We start from the raw sequence: 22,172 nt of genomic DNA, 5'->3' as shown, positions 1-22,172 counted from the left end.
GTTGTGAACAAGTACTGCACCAGGGTGGCCAATCCTGCTCTGGTGAGGGAGTGCGTTACACGGGTTCTGGTCACCGGGATGAGGCCGCACTCCAGGCCTGTTTATGCAATTTTATCAACACGAGTTTTTTTTTTTTTTTAGTATCCGGTGGAAAATTGTGCGGCACCAGGATTCGAACCACGGTCCTCTTGCACGCGAGGCGGATGCTCTACCACTACGCCACCGTTGCGCCCTATATATAGACTTGATTCGGACTTGTTCTTGTACGAACTTCAAAGCAATATATATATATATACATACATATATATATATATATATATATATATATATATATATATATATATATATATATATATATATATATATATATATATATATATATATATATATATACACTAGCGTCTCTCTTCGCTACAATCACCCCCCGGGAGCGAGAAGGGAGTCGTCCGGCGTTCTAACAGCTCGTCACGATGAGCGGGTAGTAGTAACGCTTTAAATGGTCGACATGGAGAATGTCTCGTCCACGGCGGCGCATGTCTGAAGATGGCTCAACTGGTTCTATGACATAGTTCACAGGAGATGCGCGTTCGAGAACACGATAAGGGCCTTCATACTTGGGGACCAGTTTTGATGAGAGGCCAGGGCCAGTTAAAGGAACTGAGAGACACACGAACGCTCCCAGATCGAAGGTGACCGTGGCAGTGGCGTCACCGCGAGTGCTCCTCTGGCGCTCTTGATCAGCGGAAGTAAAGGCCCGTGCGAGGTCGCGGCACTCTTCTGCATGTCTGACCGTGGCAGAAATAGGCACGCACTCGGATGCATCCGGCAGGTACGGAAGAATGGTGTCGATGGTGTGCGAAGGGTGTCGACCATACAGCAAGAAATAGGGTGAAAATCCAGTGGTGCTCTGCGTAGCGCTATTATATACGCGTAGGTGACGAATGGCAGAATGGCGTCCCAGATCGTGTGGTCGAAGGCAACGTACATTGAAAGCATGTCGTCGAGCGTACGGTTGAAGCGTTCTGTGAGGCCATTCGTTTGAGGGTGGTACGCCGTAGTCGTACGACGAACAACGTGGCACTCTTTGAGAATCGCTTCAACTACTTCCGACAGGAAGACGCGTCCGCGATCGCTGAGCAGTTCTTGAGGTGGACCATGCCGCAGGATGAATCGGCGAAGGAGGAATGGTGCAACATCGGGCGCTGTAGCTGCTGGGAGAGCGGCGGTTTCAGCGTATCGTGTAAGGTGATCTACTGCCACAATGGCCCAGCAGTTACCAGCCGACGTCAGGGGAAGTGGCCCATACAAATCGATGCCAACGCGCCCGAACGGCCGGGTAGGGCAGGGTAGAGGCTGCAGACCAGCTAGCGAGAGGTGGGGTGAAGATTTTCGGCGCTGGCAGTCGGGGCATGAGCGAACGAACTTTTGAATGTAGTTGTACATTCCTCGCCAGTAGTAGCGTCGTCGGAGGCGCTGGTAGGTTTTGAAAAGTCCCGAGTGAGCACACACTGGATCAAAGTGGAACGATGCGCAGATTTCAGAACGCAGGCTTCGAGGTACAACTAAGAACCACTGGCGGCCGTCAGAGGTGTAATCGCGTCGATGAAGCAGGTCGTCGCGAATGGCGAAATGGCGAGCTTGCGATGACGGATCAGCAAGGCAGTCTATGATGGAGGCAATCCAGGGGTCCTTGCGCTGCTCAGAAGCGATGGTCCCAATGTGGACGGAAGAAACGTCAAGCTGTGATATTGCGCAGCAGGCATTGTCGTCTGGCAAGGGAGAACGTGAGAGGGCGTCAGCATCAGCATGCTGGCGTCCGTTGCGGTACAGTACGCGGATATCGTAATCCTGTAAGCGAAGCGCCCAGCGGGCGAGACGGCCTGAGGGATCCTTCAATGACGACAGCCAGCATAGTGCATGGTGGTCCGTGACGACATCAAATTGGAGACCATACATATAGGGCCGGAACTTGGTAAGCGCCCAGATGATCGCCAGGCATTCCTTTTCCGTGACGGCGTAATTGGTCTCGGCTTTAGTAAGCATACGGCTTGCATATGCCACAACGCGTATTCAGGAAACCCTTCTTTGCGCTGCGCTAGGACAGCGCCGAGGCCAACACCGCTGGCATCTGTGTGTACCTCAGTAGGTGCCGTTGGGTCGTAGTGGCGCAAAATGGGAGGAGACGTCAGCAAACGTACGACGGAGCTTAGTGAACGCCTCGTCGCACTGGGACGACCACGAATGGAGAGGTCCGTTGCTGCCAAGGAGCTTCGTCAGGGGCGATATGACGGCGGCGAGATTGCGAATGAAGCGCCTGAAGTAGGAACACAAACCGACAAAACTGCGCATTTCTTTGACGGACCTCGGTTTAGGAAATTCAGCTACGGCACGAATTTTGTCTGGATCGGTGAGGATTCCATCCTTCGAGACGACGTAACCTAGTATGGTGAGCTGCCGCGCTGCAAATCGGCACTTCTTTAGGTTCAGTTGGAGGCCAGCGTTTCACAGACATTCACACCATTTTCACTGAATTAGAAGTTGGCGTCTTGTGCAGTTGCCTTATCACATGGGAAAATACAGCGAACAACGATATATAGTACGAAAGCCGAGAACGCTTGAGGAACTTCCAGCAAAGGCCGTAATTGAGCTACAGAGATGAAACTATATCTCGTCACTCATGATATGTTGCCTATTTCAACGAACTGTAAACGCCGTGCCTCGCATGTATTTCACCAAGGTTACCTGGGGACAGTAACTACATGCTGTGCATAAAGTATAATGATTGGGAGGAGACGACAATTCAGTAACTATCTTCCAAGCACACAATTGCCCTTCAAGTTTTCTGTACACGTGACGCATGTATAGAGTGGCCCCGTTTCCTCGGTACGTGCAATTTCTGCCGTTTATGGCCCTTCCACGGAATAGGGAAAAATTGTGTGAGCATTTCATATATTGCTTCTAAAACAGCCGAAAACAGGGTTTAAGAATTTTTATTTGAGTCCTAATTGACACATTTCAAAAATTTTCCAGAATATTGCACCTAACAATCCCCACATTTCCTTAAGATATAGGCTTTGTGAGCAATTTATTTTCGCTTTCTTTGCGGCGTCTCTTGTTACCCGTTAGCTGCTTTGGGTCTGTTAAATCCCGTAATTTAAAATCACCGAAGCTAAATCTCATTTCTCCGTTTCCTCGCCTCGACTACGCGTTTAGGTACGTGAGGAAAGCCCGTCCGAGGAAGCGCCCGTCCCGGTCTGTTTTCTTTTTATTCGTTTGTTTCTATCCGCCACTTTGCGCCAAGTTAGCGTACGTCAGCATGCAAGACCAACTAGCTCAAAAGTCAGTCCCCCTTTGGGCCACCTACACGGCGGGGCTCTTCAGACGTCGTATCGAAAGAGCTGCGATGTCCACTCGGAGTAAAAAGAAAAAAAAAAGGACATTGTCCGAAATCACCACGGGATGCGGAAAGACACCACCGATTCGCGCAAACCATCCAGTAGCTGTCGGGCGCTGCGTGATGCCGTCGTCACACCAGGTAGTGCTCGTGCCTCGAGTGCCTGTGGCGCGAAGCGCCACAGGGAAACGCTTTATCAGATCCGAGGCGAAAAGCGGACGCTGCGCGAGAGGATGAAGCGGGGGCCGTCGACATCCGTCTTACATTCCCACCTCGTTCGTGGAAGAAGACCGCGTGCAGCTGTCCCCGGGCGGGCGATTGTCTCGTGCTCTCAGCGTGCTTAGTGTGTGTGTACGACTCCACGGTCAAACCCGATTGTCGCCTTTGCGTGTCGAGCTGCGTGTCGAATCGGGCACCGTTACTCTCCAGCCGTACATACACCAAGAGACGATGAATCAACGTGCGAAGCGCTTCGTCGGCTTCGAGTCGTGCCGACATCCTCATCCCAGCCGCCAGGAAACTGGCGCAAGGTAATAAACCTCTTTCCTTTATTTCTCGATATCAGGACGCACAATGGCGAAATTTGCATGCCTGCCCAGTGCCAACTGTCCCGAGTTATATTTTTTTGAATTTGGGCTCGCTTTGAGGTTTTACGAGTGTTGCGTCAAGCTTTACGAAAAAAACAACAACTGAATTTTGCTCACAAAAAAAAGTTTCAAAGGTGTGGAAAAATGGGACGTAGGCAAGATTGCAAAACGAAAAAGAAAAAGAAAAAAAATCGTACAAGAAGGAAATTGTGAAGGCGCGTGTGCCGCCCTCTCGTGGCAGAACAAGATCACTGCGATCGAAAAACTGTTGCTTGCCAAACTCTGTTGTTCCAAGCTTGCTGTTGCTGGTGGGGTGCATCTGAAAGTAAATCATCGTTGATAAAATGTGGATGATGTGTGCTGAGGGCGAACGTTACAAAGTGCCTACTATCGTTCTGTCTACCTTTCCGTCGTGTCTGCTGGAATTTTACGAATCTTTAAGTCCATAGGTTGGCATGTATGCAATTGTTGCGCCTGGAAATGGCTGAGAGACCAAAGGGAGCTAGCCCTTTCAGTCAGTGTCCCCTTACGGAGACAACTTACTTTTGTATGTTCTGAATAGCGACGACAAAAGGAAACGTTGAACCTAACGCTGAATGTAAATGTAACCCTCTTCTTATACTATACATAAAAAAGCCGTATGTCGTAAGTCGCTGTACTACGGAAAGTAATGAAAAGGAATCTAAATGAAAAACAAGTTCTACGTGTTGCTCTGTGTCACTGCTGTTCACGTACTTTCTTGCGTCTGAAGTCCTTCTACATACTAATAACAAGCGCATGTAATCAATATTTTAGTTCTTTTCGTGGTATGACACTTCTATATTGAATATCGGGCAATATCCATAGTCACTTAAATAATCCGTTGATTACTATCTAAGTACTTACAATACAGCTCAAAATTATTTTTTTCCTTTTTTTTTGCAAGGCTCGGTTCTAGGACACTTTTATCATTCACGGTTCGCGGACGGCTAATACCATTTATAACGCAGGTCCTCCCACGAGTTTCCAAGCGTCCTGCCCAGTCGCCATCTTTGCACAGCAACGTAGCTTGCATCGTTTGTGACTTCGATGCTGCCTTCGTGAAGCTGTCTTCGACTTAATGGTTCTTTAACAGCTTCGTTAGAATTGGAACGAGACTTGAGATTACCGCTGCACGCTTAGCTGTCTACTTTGCCCTCTCGTAAATGGAACACAGCCGATGATGACGACTGCATAACAGATAGGGCGGACGGGCGGGCGTGCGGACGGACAAGCCCGAAGGCAGTTTCGTGGTCATAACAGCTTTCACAGTAATAAATCATAGCCACACACACACACACACACACACACACACACACACACACACACACACACACACACACACACAAACACACACACACACACACACACACACACACACACACATATATATATATATATATATATATATATATATATATATATATATATATATATATATATATATATATATATATAACACGGATGGACGGATAAACCCTTTTGAATTTAAAATCTTCCTAATTTATCTCTCATTTTCCGCAAAGAGAATCCACCGTTCCACCGTTCTCAGCCGAATGAAAGTTGATGAGGAGGAGGAGGAGGGAAAACTTTATTGATTATTCAGATGGGAAAAGGGGGATAAGGAAAAGGGAGACTTCCTACAGAGCAATTCACCTGTGCAGCCTGTAATCCAGCGTTTCCATTTACAGAACGGTCTGATGTTCCATGCCGCCTTCATCCGTGAGCCGACTCAGGTGTGATTGGAAGATGACTGGAGAGACATGGAAGCCACACTGATTGCTTTCATCGTGTTTGGCGTGGCCATGGTTCTGCTCAGCCTCCGCTGCTGCTGGGTCACCATGAAGATCTGGATCACGCCACTGTCCAGCGTGGACCAGGAACGGGAACCGTCAGAAGATCGGGGCGGTCATCAGATGGAGTTCGCAGAATGGACAAACGCAGTGACGTGAACGTGTCGCAGATGGAATGCAGCCTGCGTTTCGTGAACCTCGAGACGCAGAGAGAGAGAGAGAGAGAGAGAGAGAGAGAGAGAGAAGCGCTGCCTCTCTTGACCCATTTTTTTTTAGGTCTACAGCCTATCGCAAAAGAAAAAGAGAAAAAAGAAAACCTCGAGGACACCTAAGCACTTGTTCGAGTTGTGAATGCGAAAGCATTAATGTCCAATTGAACTCCGCTGAGTGGTCCTTCGAACTTTGCCCTGCGAGTAACGTACCATAGCAGTACGAGCTTCCCGAGCCAGCAAGCTGCAGCAGCCTGCAGTGCCAACGTCGCATGCGACCGACGTCTTGGGCGAAGAGAGACTTTCCCCTCACGCGACGCCTGGCGCGCTATCGCGGCTGCAGGTGTTCCCTTTCGCCCGCTCTGCTCCGTCCAGGCGCGCTCGTGACGTGGTTGTCGCAGCCAATGGCAATGGGAGCTTACGTGCCGTTTCGCTGCTGCATGACAGACGCCGGCTCTTTCGGTAAATGGGCCATTTGGCGCTTTCGTATATAAAAAAAAAAAAAAAGGCTAGCAGGATGTTGCCGGCAACAGCCGGCAGGCCGTTACTTTTTGGGAGGTGCTATTCTGGGTCGTTGTAGCTCTTTGGCGAAGCTCTATAAAGTATTTCTTTTCTCATCCTCCAAATTTCCTTCCTGTCGGGACCCGCCGCGTAGCTCACGAGTGGCTATGCCGTAGGCGCTACTGAGCACGAGGTCGTGGGTTTGATCCCGGTGGCGCCGGCCGCAGTGGAATTCAAGAACGCTCGGGTACCGTGCGTTAGGTGCACGTTAACTAATTCCAGGTGGCCGAAATTAATACGGTGCCCTCCGATACGGCGTCTCTCATTATTTGTTGTGCAGTTTTGGGACGTTAAATCCTACAATTTAATTTCATGTGGTTCATTTTGGGGGCGTGCGAACATTCGAAGTTTTCGAAGTCATATCAAATAGTCAATTCGATTCGGGAATTAACGATTCGAAGTTTTAGAATATCGGTTTCTGCTCGAATACTATACAACAGTTGTTACAGTCTACAGGGAGAAAGGCCATATGTAGGAGTCCTTAATTCATTACTGTCGTGTAACATCATTGCTGCACCAGATACGTTCACCTTTCCGCTATGTCTCCTTTACAAGACTCCCAGTTGACCTGACGCGCCCAGCTGTTGAAAGCCACATATCTAAATCATAACGTGAATGAGGCTCTTTCTTTGCCAACCGGATTCCACAGGATATTTACGAGTTTATTTGTATTTCTTTAGAAAGTGCAAATGTTAGGTATTCCATTTGATATTCAGTCACTGTCTTGAATATTCGTATTCGATTGAATTCGGAAATCCGAAAACGCTCGCTTTTCTGACTAACAAGGGAGATAAGATACGTCAAGCGTTAGATCAGCGCTGAGTTATTTCCTGGCAAAGGCTTGACAATTTAGCGTTTATCAAATGGTAGTATCTTAAATGGCACACTCCCTCACGAGAATGTCAATTGGCCTTCCCGGTGCAGATGGATCGCTCGTAGAGAGCTCCATCTTGTAGTGGGCACATAAAATAGACTCATAATGGTGACGTAAAAAGAAAAAAAAAAACAGGTGCGAACTGCCTCACAGCATCAAAGGGAGCAAGATGTCTTTACTAATAACCAGGCATGGATGATGCGTGAGCGTAATAATGTGTGTAGACTGACTGTTCATTGACGATGCGTATACGGTTCGAACAGATAGCTCGGTTTCCGTATGGTGCTCATTGTCCCATTCAGCCAGTTGCAAAGCTGATAAGGGTACAGATGCAGGGACGGTGGCGGTTCGAGCTCGCTTTCCGAGGTTGCAGCAATCGGCGCCTCCTTCCGAGCTCGGAAAGTTTCCTGGAACGGCGGCGCGGCCGCGAGCCCGTTCGCCGTGTATTGTGCGCACTGCACAGGGGCGTACCGCATAAAAGCACTTGCCCAGAGCGCACGCACCACAAGGGAGGCACAGCTTTACTGCTTCGCTGGTTAATCTGGCTCCCTCAACTTCTGTGTTTGCCTTAGGCAACGTATATCATACCCCTCCGAGTCGACGCGCCACCAAGAGAAAGAAAAACGATTTCCACATCATCCGAAAGCTTGCGCGTGACGACCTGCAATATTAACCAAGAAACTATATAAAAAAAGAGCAAACCAGTGAAGGTGATCCACTGTGAGATTGTCCTGTACCGCAAAAAAAAAAAAAAAAAAAGAAAGTACCGCGGGGCTGTCTTTATATACCAGGAAGACAAAGAGGACGGCGTATCTTCCGATAAGTGAGCCTCTGACCGTTGCACAGTCGCAACCGCCCAGGTACAGCCCTGCCTCTGACTGAAGACAACAAGGCATACACAGGCGTCAGCTCCGCGACGCTTTGGCCCCCCCCTCCGCGATAAGATAACGCGTCGCGGAGGGACGCCGCGTGCCCACCCCAAAGGCTCATGACGCTCTGCCGCGCGCCTTCAGATAAGGACGTTTATGTCGCCCTCCCCTCTCTTACGTGCCCGCGCAGTCGGGGAGGCCCTCGGAAACCCCTGACTTCCGATGCCGTCCCGAACACCTAACCCAGCCCACCCCGCAACGCAGCGCGTAAGCCGACGGCAACCAACCCTGCGAGCCAGCCGCAGCGGACAAGTCTCGAAGGAGCGACTGCCGTCCTGGTGCTCTACAGTTCCTCAGCGCGCGTCGGTGTCACCAGGTTCGTATATTCCACCCTGGAGAATGTGCGCCGCCTTATTCGCTTCTGTGGATGTTAGTGCCGCTTTATACTGACTGCCTGATTTTCTCCGAGGAATGTCTTTCTTTCTTCTCTCTATTTTTCCCCCCACCGGGCCAAGAACTCGTGATGCTAGGGAAGATAAGGCAGCCACGCCATCTACTAGGATAAAAAATTCAAGATAATATTGAATATGACGCAGGCGTTGTCAAGTTTTTGCGCTGTGGGGGTAGTCTTACATAGTCGCGACAAGTTTTTCCATGGAAGCAAAGAGACAGTGTAGGTTTGTTGAACGAGGGAAAGATTTTATAGCACTGAGGGATCCCGGGTCCAGTTATGGGCATCGTCGGTGCAGCATGGTCTTGTGTCAGCACACGACAAAGTTCGTGTGGTATGTCTTCAAGATAAGTCGGTGGTAGCAGCGAGTTATTCTCGTATAGGAGGGTGAATGCTTTATCGTGATATACGATGCGCCATGTATATAAAGGCTGAAGAAGAGTGTGGGCAGCCCTAGCGAGTGGAATATATCGTGCGCGCACGAGTGGTTTCTTCGATATTCTGCGCTGAAAACCTGGCCGATGGCCAGGGTTTACTCAGAAGTAAGTGTCTCAGGCCTATTCGAGGCATCGCGTGAGACCGCAATCCAAGAACGATATCAGATAATGCTGGATCTTTATCCACGACACATATAGCTCACTTGTAACCATGAAGGTACTGCTGAAAGTTGAGTGAGTTGGTATGCCTGAAACTGGGGAACATGATAACGGCTGTAAAAGGACGGCGCGAACAAGGCGAATGCGTTATTCGTCGTGTGTACTTTTTATTATTTCTTCCGTCCTCTTAGCTCTCTTAACATGTTTTGCAATGGCAACGAAATACGGTTAGTTTCGAGCTTCATATAGCGAGTAACGTCAGCCATTGCAAGCGGGTGAATCTGCACTCGTTTTGGCAGTTCAGTAATATACTTGCCTGTTAAGGCGCAAATGGATAGCATAAGCAGCGTATAGTTAGCGCGCACCTGCTGCAGGATGTGGTTCCTGGGCTTGCGAAGACAAAAAGAAAGAAAAAAGAAAAAAAGAAAAGGAGATGAAAATCGACAGTCACCTAAGTATCCATATTCGATTTGAATGCGAAAACACGCTGACGTGGTTACGTCCATGATACGTGACGTCATACATTCTCACGCGTCCTTAACGACTCTACCTTAATCAACCTTAATCCACCTTTCTAAGTTGTACCAACCTTAAACCCCTTTATCCACCTCAATCCACTTCGCCTTGATTCACTTTACTCCCCCTTAAGTCACCTTACTGTAACTTCTAACTTTATTTCTGTATTACCGACGTCATAAGAGACGCCGATGACGTCACTGATGATGATGATTTTTGTTACGACTCGTTGCGGACAACGCTGGCTTTTCTGGCTCCGTGGGGCACATAATGCTTTCACATTAAAAATAAATGAAGACCGTTGCTCCTGCGCACAGAGCCCACACAGTAGGAAGGCTCGGCATTCCGCGTGGGGAGCATTATCGCACTGCCGTTTCAGTAATTGCATGAATCGCTTTTCAGGGGAGCTTCATAGAGCGTGCGTCTCGCAACGCAATCGGTGCTCACAGCCAGCAGGTTATCGCTTTATCTCAAAGAGGGCTGAAAACCGTTTATCTTTGTTCACGTGCCGCGCTGCTATCAGTCAGGCGCACGAATTGACGACAGTCGTTGGTTTCGATTGCCTCAACGACCCGTGAGAGGCTGAACCTCGCACGTGTCCCCCGCACACGGTCAGTATACGTTTAATTACCGCCTTTTCCTAACAGGTGCTCGCAAAGATAACTAAAGATAAATCGGCTATTAGAGATACGAACTTCTTGGACTCGTGAAGTCCGGCGACGATTACAATCGGTCCTTGCCCTTTCCTTTTGCTGTTATTTACACGCGGAACTATCGAATAACTTCAAATAACTCGGGTGTAGTTACAACCTTTTGTTGTTGTTTTTTTTTTTCAGTGTAGTAGAAAGGCACGGCAGCCCTCAGTGACTCAGGACACTGTAAACATCGTTGCGTTGAAGACAGCCGCAGGAAGGCCAGGAGACTGCAGGTTCGTTATATTCGTATATTTCAGTGCTCGAGATACATCAACGATGTGATCTTCGCAAGCGGTTTCGTCGCAGATTTTGAGGCTTTTGATTGTCAGACAAGATCGCTGAAGCATGCCTTTATGGCACCTTCGCGCTTTCTTTGTCGAATCCCTTTATCTCTCTATCCCCGCTGTCCTCGTTCTGGAAAGGCAAACAGGATGCAACTCGCCCCGCTATCTTGCTTGTGGAGAACGAAAGAAAACACTCCAGTTGCAGGTGGCCTTCATGCTAGCCGAGGCTAAGGATGTCACTGACAGCACTTTGTTAACTAGCGTCAGACCTAACACGCTACTTGCCCGCAACTTGCTTCTCGACAGACAATATACAAGGTGTGCTTCCCGACACTTGCTTTGAGGCTTGCAGCGTGTTACCATCGAAGGAGGAAGTTGGTCTCGTTAAAAATAAGAGATTAAGACATCGTAGCTTGCGCATCAAGGCACAGCACGGCGCTATAGTAAACAAAGGCAGGACAAGAATTGGAATACTGCTGGACACGTATGACAGGAGCCGGGTCCATGCGCCCTTCTTGTACGTCTTTGGCACCGCTATAATTCGTATGTCTTGGTCCTGGTTTTACTGTTGCGTGTTAACCAAAAAAAGAAAAGAGTCGCAGCATCGCCCGAAAAGCGAAACATCGATTGCGATAGCAAATTAGTAGAAAACTGTACGAAGTAGGGACATTAGCTTTATCGGCCGTATAAACTTTCAAAGATTCGCTTGCTAACCAACATAACAAGCATGGTGACACGCATGCACAAGCAAAGATGAACACATCTCACTCGATGACTGCGCACACTCTCTGTAGAAACGATGGAGTGAGAAAGCGCGGCAGCAGCAGCGAGTGAAGTGACCTTCGTTATAAAAATGATGTGTTTTTACGTGCCGATCTTTGTCCTGATTCTCGCTTCAACGCGAACTAGGTGGCACGAACACAGCGCACACGAAGCTATCAGCAGCATTCGGCGCGCATTCTGCCCCCATCGCAGATCGCTTTCAAGATAGGGCCCGCGTAACCGCGCCATATGCAGCCATCGCCGAAGTAGAACGCCCCCCTCCCCCCGGTGTCTTACGCCCGACAGAATAGGGCGCGTTTGCTCCCCGCTTTCCTCTCTTGCACATGCAAGAATGAGCCACCATCGCAGGCTCACCCTCGCAAGTTCTCATTCGCACATACGGCGCGCGGCGACGATGTTGTCGCCCTTGGACTTTATACGGAACATCACGGCGACGCCGACGGTAGAAATGCGCCTGGAGTGTCCATATAATTGCTATCACAATAAAAAAAAGGCAAAGCGGTGCGCACAGCTGGACCATGTTGAACCGGCTTCACTGTTGCTCTGTCTCACGCAGGTTACGCAGCAAGCGCTCCATCGACGACATTACGTCTGGGTACGGCGGACCTCATCAAGCCCTCAGTGGAAGTGTGTTACGCTGGCCCGTGCGCTATCGGACCAGGCACGACCATCCATAGAACAGAGTATTAATTTGCGGAACCACGTCTAGCGGTTCGCATTGTAGCAGCAGGGGCAGGCGTAATGCGGCTAGCTGCGCGGTCATGCACTTGCTCCTCCTACTGGCCATCGTCCTCGTCGTCCTAGTCGTGCTGAGCGTAACAGTCTGCCTCTGTTACGGCCTCAACTCGGCTTCCTGCATGGCCGCCTTCAAGCTCAACTCGGCTGCCCACAGCGTGGCCGGTCTGTACAACGGCTACGCCGACCCCTCTACGGCGAGCGACGGCGCTCGCAACGGCGGCAGCAGTTCCGCGGTGGTCGCCCCTCTGGAGAGGCGCAAGTGTGGGCCGCCCGAGCAGGTCTCTTCTTACTCGAGCGTCATCGAGTTGTACGACAGCACGTGGCAGGTTAAGGAACCGCCACCGCCTCGGAATTGTCGCCTGGCGTCAGCCGCTTGTCGCGTCACGTTAGACGGGCCGCCGGACGCGAAGCAACCGCAGCGGTGGCACGTCGGAGACATCCGCGAGGGCGACGTGGTGCACGGACAAGTGACGCTGGAGAAACTCGACTTGGGGTGCAGCAGTGCGTCGCTGCTGTTCCCGAATGCTCGCGACGAGAACGGCGCCCCGGCCTGCACGAGGTTAGCAGGTGTCGCCGCGGTGTCCCTGCCCAGCGTCCTGAAGGACGGCAGCTGGAACCGCAGGGAGTCGTGCTCCCCTCTTACGGACCTAGACGGTGCTGAGCGATTCCGCTTGGAAGTGAGGTCGTGCATCCTTCTGGAAGAAGGCCCTCGCGGCCGCCAGGTGTCACCGGTTGGCTCGTGAACGAGTGAAGTTCTGGTATCTTTTCTTTTTTCACTCAGAATCTCGTTCGTATGCGTTGTTTTCAATAACGTGTTTGCCGTTCGTCGCACACGCGTCCAGGATGATATGACTGATGTGACAGGTTGTGAATTTCGATTAAACCGCTGCGATTGCTATTTTCGTCTCTGGTAGCGTGTTTTTTCACGACTGTGTTGTGCCGCCTATCTGATAAGACACAAGGGTGTTTGTACACGTGAGAGAACACCGCAACTGACTTCATTGGTGGGATGTTGAAGCAAAGAGGTTTTTGGACGGATGTTGCTGGTGTGAACGGAATGTGCAGGTTGACTTCTAAATATATAAGGGAAGCATGATGCTTGCCATTAGAAAGAACATTTAAATCCACTGTCTCAGGCACACCTTGCGTCAGACACATTCTTTACGTAAACCCGCCGTGGTTGCTCAGTGGCTATGGTGTTGGGCTGCTCAGCACGAGGTCGCGGGATCGAATCCCGGCCACGGCGGCCGCATTTCGATGGGGGCGAAATGCGAAAACACCCGTGTGCTTAGATTTAGGTGCACGTTAAAGAACCCCAGGTGGTCAAAATTTCCGGAGTCCTCCACTACGGCGTGCCTCATAATCAGAAAGTGGTTTTGGCACGTAAAACTCCAAAATATTATTATATTCTTTACGTAACTTTAGCCCAGTATTTGAATATGATTAGCATTCTTTGGATACTTTACGCGCTCCGGCAGCCACGCCATACGCAGTAGCCGCCGTAGCAGAACGCCCTCTCCCTCCTCTCCCCCAGCTGCCCGCGCGCGACCGAAGATCGCTTTCAAGATAGCGCCCGCGCGGCCGTGCCATACGTAGGAGCCGCCGGAGTAGAACGCGTGCCCTTTCCCTCCGCTCCCTCCTCCCGGTTCCTTGCGCGCGCGAAATTGAGCCGCCATGGTCGGTTCACCCTCACATGCTTTTACTCGCGCATACAGCGTACGGCGCGCGGCGGCGTTATTATCGCCCTTGGACTTTATATGGAACATCACGGTGACGGCGGCGGCAGAAATGCACCTAGAGTGTCCATACATTTTCTATAGCAATAAAATCCTTTAAAGTCTATCCGATGCTGGGGCGGGATTCAAACCGCGTCATATACAGTGTGTCCATGAAGGCATGGTGCACTTTTGTCCGATCACAAGAAAGCAACAAAGCAAGCTAGAAATGTGAAATCTTCAACAAATAACAGGGAAACTCTCCAAGTTTCCGTAGTATGATGTTCAAGGGTGTGCACACAAAGGTGAAAACTGCGCCACACAGGTGATGACCCAGCGCCATGAACTTGTGGGGTTATGTGACGCGACTTGTGTACAGTTAGCGTATATCAATGACATTAGCCATTTAAAACGGAGAATCACAGACGTTACTCACTCTATTACATCAGACGTCCTTAACCGTGTGTGGGAAGAACTTCAATATAGTTTAGATGTGTGTAGAGCAACAAATGGAGGCCACATCGAACTTCACTGAACAGGTATAAAACTTGGAGAGTTTTTATATTTGGTGAAGATTTCACATGTATATCTTGTTTCGTTGGTTTTCTGTGACCGGTCAAAAGTGCACCATGATTTTACGGGCACACTGTATATTCCGACATTTTTGTCTGAATATATATACATGCGCGTCATACACGGATTTCGAGGCGACGGCGCTAGATGGCGCAGTGTGTCCAGGGTTGAGCGATAGAGGATCCCGGCTGCAGCGCCCGCGTTATACATTACGCGTTTCGGCGGTGACAGTGCGGTGTGTCGCTACATTCCTTCAATGGTAATTGCATTATAGCGTCGACATTCATCGTGAGATTTGTACTGTGGAAATGTTTACATGCGAATATATATATATATATATATATATATACTTCACATCTTTCTTCAAAATGTGGCTATCTCTTTATATGCCTGATACTCAGGCACACAGTATTTGACGTCCCGCTGGAGCACATGATTTCGTAAGCTTATTACCTTTTTTTTTTTTTCCGATCGCACATCCATTTCCGTAATAAACAACGTAACGACGTTTCACGCTAATAGGGATATATACGGGAACGCAGTAACAAGTATAGAATCACGGGGTGCTCGTTAACCGTTGCTTCCCCATACGCTTGGCGATCAGTGCTCGAAGTTATACGTGCGAATCTTGAAAAGCCGGCAGATCCCACGCCCTGCGGGAATCGATGTTACGCGAAGCAGTGTGCGGGAGCCTACCAGGTTAACGAAACGACCATGAGAGCACCAAGACGTAGGCGGACGGACGGACAGACAGACAGACAGACAGACAGACAGACAGACAGACAGACAGACAGACAGACAGACAGACAGACAGATAGATAGATAGATAGATAGATAGATAGATAGATAGATAGATAGATAGATAGATACAGACAGACAGACAGACAGACAGACAGACAGACAGACAGACAGACAGACAGACAGACAGACAGACAGACAGACAGATAGATAGATAGATAGATAGATAGATAGATAGATAGATAGATAGATAGATAGATAGATAGATAGAGACAGACAGACAGACAGACAGACAGACAGACAGACAGACAGACAGACAGACAGACAGACAGACATATAGATAGATAGATAGATAGATAGATAGATAGATGCTGTCAAAGTGGCGAATGTTTGCCGAGAAATGGTTCGCATTTGATGAGTGAGCCCTCCACCTTAGTTCCCCTCATTTGGTGCGCAGATTTTGGACACGTATCACCATAACTTAAGATAAAGTTATTGAACGTGAATAAAATAGATATCCAACAGTACAGCGCAGAGCGGGAGCTTGGATATAACAGAGTTCAAATCCTCGAGCCTTTCTCTTCTGGTTCAGTACAACACATGCGTTGTAGCGTTGAACACCATACGAGAAAACGTTCCTAAGGCTGCAAGCGGTCCCAGACGACACGAGGGAAACTGAGACGATGACAAGGCGCTTTGATCAGCTCTGAGGGACAGCATAATGGGAACGCAAAATATTCTGGCATGGTACAGCCAACCTAAACGTAGGGATAGGTGGGAGGCGAAGAGGTGATTCAGGGCAGAAATCGCTACTGTAGAAAATTGGTGGCCGTTGTTGAAAACAGAGAGCATCATCTAGTTAGAATTTGGGATGAGGTCTTTTCCGGAGGTATAATCTAAAGTCTGCGCCCCCTGTCCATGTGTCTGCCATCAGTGTATTTGTACTTGATCGAAGTAAAAGCATTTATTCAACGAAATAACCGTACAGAGATGCTTACCTTCACTCCAGTCACGCTGTTTCTTACTTCATGCAGGAAACGACAAACGCGTAAAAAGTTGAATTCATGACTAAAACGAGCACGTAGACAGAACAAACGCATATGTGTCGCGGCACTGGCATTGTGCCGTATAGTATTTTGTACTTTTCCTTTAAACATTTCCTATAGAGTTGCGTTCAGCATATGGCTTCCTTGCGGTAGGCCCTCGAGAACGGCCGCTCGGTGGCCGGGAACGCATGGCCGTGGCTCGATCGACACAAGCGCAGTAGCGTTACGCGAATGAGACTGGCTAAATCATCTAGCACCCCCTCTAATTGGAATAGCTTTGCCGACTATCAAGTGCCTCTCCTGATTCTCTTACTGGACTGGCGTCAGAAATGATTCAGCGCATGTAATACTGAAGGAAACATATCGCTTACTTAATCGCAAAGTCCACGGGGTGCAGCGTTACATTCACGATCGCTACGATAATTTAGCCGACAAGATCACTCACTCTCCTTTTTCACCTGAAAACCCAACTACTTGCCTTCCCTTCTGTGCCCGTTCCATCTCCTTAGCCCGGAACTTCATACGTTTTACTACGGGACACACGTGATCTAATCACCGGTGTGTCTCCTCCCTTCCTCACAATCTCGCTCGGGTGGAGGAGGTCTCCCTCCGGAGAATCCGGGCTGGCTCAGCAACTGAAAAACCCCGTGAAGTGCTGAAGGTGCCCTGCAGCATCGTCTGCGGCGGATTCCTGCGCCGTGTGCTGTGGCTGTGCACATGGGACACAAGAGGGAAAGTGCTTAGAGGCGCTGGAATGACGACAGACCAGCCCACACACTTCGAAGAGTTAATTATAGACAGTAAGCTCTACTGGCGACCTGTACAACTTGTTTGCGAAAAAGGTCCGCCCAAATTCATTTAACTGTAATATACTGTTTATCTGGTAGCGCGTGCAATAATAACTAAAAGTGGAAAAAATCCGACAGAATTACGAGGGCAGACAGACACTGAGCATGTTTTCGTTGTAACAATAACTTGATTTGGGCGGGTTGGACCATCCAGGATACATAAGGGACGAGGACAGGAACGAGAAAAACAACAATGACAGGGCGAACGCGGCCTGGTGCGTCCACGATTAAACTTCAGGTCAGCACTCGCCCTGTCGAGGTTGTTTTTTCTTGACCCTGCCGTCGTTCCTTCACGCTGCTTCAAGTTCTATTCATGTTTTCGTCGATGCACACAAATCTTCTCGATCAAGGTGAACAGTTCAACAGCGTGAACGAGCGAGGAACAACACGAGAAGGTGCCACGCAAGCGCGCGCGGAATGTCAACGCGTGTGTCGCCTTCTCGTTATGCGCCTCGTGCGTCCGAGCTCTTTAGGTTCGCTTCACGGACATTCACGGACGTTTCTGCGTGTTGCCATAAACGGATATGGCGCTGATAGCACATCGATAAAAAGAGAGAGATAGAGAAGGAGGTTAAAGCAATGTTGCCAGTCCAAGACGCACGAGTCATTGACCGCACACTCAGGCTTCTGGAAGGACAGGTTCCCGTATGGCCGAAAGGACCGCGCGTACCGGTGTTTCTCGTAGTGTTCAGGAGTAAGGCAAATCGCCGTACAGTCCGTAGTACATTCTCGCTTTGCGCTTCAGGATGATACTTCTAAGGTACTGCCTGTAGGTCTCGTCGTGCTGGGCCTTCCCGAAGAACGCTTGGTCGGCCTCGTCTTCCTCCGAGATGGGCAAGCTTCCCGAAGACGCCGCACTGCAGTGCACTGCTGCACTCATGGGTTGCACGAACGGGACGCACCGGTAATCCTGCACTCGCCGCGGGCCGTGTTCGACGAACGGGTAGCAAGAGTACGAGCGTTCCGCCTTCCGCACTCCTCCGTGCACTCCCGACGTGCTCGAGTGACCGTCCGACTCTTCCCCCTCTTCCTCCTCTTCCCCGGCGGTGCCGCTGCACTCTGAGCCGGCGTAGGCGTCAGCGTCCGTGGCGAACACGTCTTCCCGGTTCTTGCCGGGCCACTCGAAGCCCGCGTAGTCCCAGAGCATCGGCGACAGCGACAGTTCTACGACGTCGCCCGTCGCATTCTCTCGGCGCGTTGCGGCTGTCGACGCGCATGCGCCTTGGCTTCGAGCGGGCTCGTTCAGTCGAGTCGCCTGCTTGTCAGGAACGTTAGTCCTGGATGTATCCGACACTTTGCGTTCACTAAGGTCGGTGTGCGTCGCGGACACGGACGCGTAGCTGAGACCTCGCCCCACGTAAGCAGTTTGCACTTGTGGCCTTGCATAGCGACACGCGCTAAGGCCGTCTGCAGGCGTTGACGTCATTGGATGGTTCTCTGAAGAGTGCGTACCGGAGGCTGTCTGTGATTGGTCAAACTCTGCGAAACTACCGCTGAGCGCGGGCCCGTCTTCTGGCTCGCGAGGTGTGACTGACAACAGTGTCACGCTGGAGTCCGACGGTTGTTCTTCGGCCGCTTCCACGTCCTTGTGGTCGGTTTCGTCGAAAGCGGCGACCTTCACTGTGCCGTTTAGTAGAGACAGCGATTTGCCGAGGACTTTCTCCTCCGTCTTGGACGGCTGGTACGATCCCTTGTGATCATCCCACGACATCTGCCGGATCAGGCGGAGGTAGAGCCAGGCGATGGTGGCGGCCGAAATCAGGAATACCGCGACCGCCAACAGTATAGCCACTGTGGGCAGCATGGCGTCGTTCCCGTAGACTGGTGTTCTTCTCTTAGCTTAAGTTTTGGAGGGATGTGTCCGGCTGTGTACCTGTAACGGAAGATGCCGAGACTTGAGAGACATGTAGCGTGGTAGCTTGTACAGAGGAACTACTGTACCGACATATATTTTTTCCCATCTATTTTGGACAGCAGAATGCATTTTGGCGTTTAGAAGTCAAAGGAAACAGGTCTGGTGTTTTGCACTTTGAGACTGAAAAACATTACCATTGAAAACTTCACCATGCTCATCTCAACAGTTCTCGTTAAATTATTTCTCACCTTAACGCCCCTCCTGCCTACCAGGCCTAATTTACAGCAGTAAATGAAGATAATATCTTGATTACAATGATACAAGTGATACAGGAGGTAACAGCAGCTATAAAAAGTGTGTGGTTACGTTTAGTCCTATCGTTAATCTCGTAAATTTTATCACTACTTGGAAACGACTTTTAACCGCTGTCTATGTCATGAGATGTACGAGCTTGAGTTTTATTTGTCCAAAGTGAAATGTGTGTACAAGAAAGGAGCATCTTTACATGTACATTAGGTAAGCTTTTTTGCAACACTTTATACAATATGCATGAAGCTGGGGAGCACGAAATCAAAGGCCCTCTTTGGTGTTTTTTTTTTTCATTTTCATACCTGTTCATTTTACCTGATAAGGGCAACAGCAGACTGGAACTGATCGCCAGTTTTGCACATCGAACACAGCCGCGCGGTTTGCTAAAACCGGAAACATATTCTGAATAATTTTGCGCGCACAGAACTGGCGCTTTTATTGTACTTTCGAATCCGAGATCTTTACCACCGTATTAATTGTCCGTTCTCTCCACACTCGACCTCGATTCAGGAAAGTTGATGGCAGCGCTGTCCCTCCACAGAAGAGTCGCTAGACTTCACTGACACTCAACGTCAATTCTTGAGAAGCGTAGCAACTTCTTCATTCGAAGGGTGGCGCTGTGAACAGTACGGTGGAGTGGAGGAAGAACTTCGAGTCAAAGGTGGTTTGAGAATACGCGGGAAAGAATCCTCGATACTTGGCACCGTATTCCCTGACATATGCATTTTGTCAGAAAAGCGGTGAAAAAAAAAAGGAAAGAAAAACTATTGCTGGCGTGCTGTTTTTACGAGAAGAGGTGATGGCCGCGCAGGAGATTGGTGCGCGGCGCACTCCGCCTGGTGGCCATTTGTTAAACTAATGGCACTGTAGTTTTATTAATTCCTTCCTTTCTTTGTCAACTTGCGTAATAGCGTTTTGTTGTGACGACGTGAAACGAAAGCTTTGTACGAAAAAAAAAATTGCCAATGCAAGGGGTCTCATGACGCCCACTTATGATGACCATTAAAGATCATTCTGTGGCATCTGCAGAACACAACCTGTACTCCACTTGAGGCGAATAAAAACAACGCAGATATAGAGAGAGCTGGAGGCGGAAGATTACATTTTAACTTTAAAGATAACGTCTCAGGTGCTACACGGTAAATGGTGGGCTAGGAACACATGAGGCTGACGCGATCCTCAATGTCCTTTAGTTTTCAGCAAGCGCCCATGTAAACAAGAACTTTTTTTTTCTCCGTGCTTCTTGCTTCTAGGTATGCAATGCACTAAGGGCGGAAACTAGAGTACTCTAACCTAGCGTTACAGGCCCTACCGTTACCGCTTACCCGCAGCAGCACATGTGTGGTGAACCACACGCACATGCAGTCGGCGCGGCAGGTGGTATCGGTAACGGTACCCAACGGTAACGGTATGCTAAGCTACTCTGGCTCCATCAGCGAGCATCAGAGAGTTCATGCTTCCGGAGCCAAAGCATATGCGCGTATAGCGGAAAACGCTCACCTGTCTGCTTGGCCGCCGTGCTTCGACCTTCGCTCTTACGATCGGACATTCGATCTTACGAACCATCGCAGTTCCGCTTCCTCACGGTCACTTCCTCCGTCGCGCCCTCAGCCGTGCCCGCGTTGAAGGCATATCGGATTATTTCGTGGAATACGACGACGTCAAGCGGGGCGGATGCACCTGTTTACCGCAGCTCGCACGCTAAGTGCTAATGCACGTTGGCCAACGGCTATGCGTGTACTTCAACGGCTACACGCTTTTGGCGCTCCTTCGTGGATTCGAAGCACTCGGCCCGGAGGCGACGAGGCTCAACACACAGACGAGGCTTCGCGACTGCGTGACCGCTGCAATACACGGATCCTTGCACACCGGAGTCCTTATCGCGCTGCCTTCGATAACGGCTCGGTGGACCCGCAGCATGGGGCCGCGGAAAGGCTGCATAGGGTGGAGAAGCCGTTGGCGTCCCGGTATTGACTCTATAGTGTGTACGAGCGCCTCAGCAAAGATATACGAGATATACTACATTGGCCTGTCGTGTCGATTGGTGGTTCGGGTTCAGCGTCTGCTTTCACACGTATAGGTGCGCAATCAATGTGGTTTCTTCGCAAAGCAGTCTTAATAGCCAGCACCTGTATTCAACACCAGGCGTTTCTCTATACGCGGAACACGTTCATTATCATTATTATTATTCTTTTTTGAGAGATAGTGTCATATCTAAGTCCGTAAGCCCCTGCCGGTTTTAGAGCTAGACTAGGGGGCTTTGAAAGACAGTACCATATTTAAGTCCCTAAGTCCCTGCCGTTCTTACAGCTAGACTATAGGGGCAAGGCGGACATTGGAAGCAAAATAAATTTGAACGATAACATAGCCAATTAACTGAAATATGCTAATCAACTTCTAATTTTACGCGTTATCACGTCTGCTTAGCCCGAATCCCAAGGCTGGCGCCACAATCGAGATATTCGTCCCCGAAATCTGCAAAAAATTGCCTCGGCGTGCCGGTTAGATCGTCACTAACTGTTTGAGGCACGCTTTATATATATATAATATATATATAGCAACGACCCATCTGTACACCGTTAAATATTCCCCCTCCCCATGAGAGAGCGCGCACAACAAGCAACATGAGAGGGAGCCAGGAGAGGACTGATAAGAAGGTGCAGTTCATTACTATGTTCGGGCTTTCAGTCATTACGACTTCCGGGAATTGTGCGGCAGTC

General features: G+C 49.6%; 2 protein-coding genes across 2 annotated transcripts; one reads left to right on the top strand and one right to left on the bottom strand.

The window, feature by feature from the left end:
* The first annotated feature begins 6,493 nt into the window (after nt 1-6,493).
* LOC142585305 (uncharacterized) lies at nt 6,494-13,266 on the top strand. Its single transcript, XM_075695959.1, has 3 exons — nt 6,494-8,681; nt 10,705-10,796; nt 12,187-13,266. The coding sequence occupies exon 3, from the start codon at nt 12,392-12,394 to the stop codon at nt 13,109-13,111; it is 720 nt and encodes a 239-aa protein (XP_075552074.1). The 5' UTR covers nt 6,494-8,681; nt 10,705-10,796; nt 12,187-12,391; the 3' UTR covers nt 13,112-13,266.
* A 4,102-nt stretch (nt 13,267-17,368) lies between these two features.
* Nucleotides 17,369-21,371, bottom strand: LOC142585304 (uncharacterized). The gene is made up of 2 exons (XM_075695958.1): nt 20,953-21,371; nt 17,369-19,161 (listed from the first exon to the last, which is right to left on the bottom strand). Exon 2 carries the CDS (start codon nt 19,090-19,092, stop codon nt 17,977-17,979), a length of 1,116 nt encoding a protein of 371 aa, XP_075552073.1. The 5' UTR covers nt 19,093-19,161; nt 20,953-21,371; the 3' UTR covers nt 17,369-17,976.
* Nucleotides 21,372-22,172: the final 801 nt, after the last annotated feature.

This window comes from Dermacentor variabilis, chromosome 6 (assembly GCF_050947875.1).
Source record: "Dermacentor variabilis isolate Ectoservices chromosome 6, ASM5094787v1, whole genome shotgun sequence".
Lineage (NCBI taxonomy): Eukaryota > Metazoa > Arthropoda > Arachnida > Ixodida > Ixodidae > Dermacentor > Dermacentor variabilis.
This window is presented reverse-complemented; position numbering and strand designations above follow the sequence as displayed.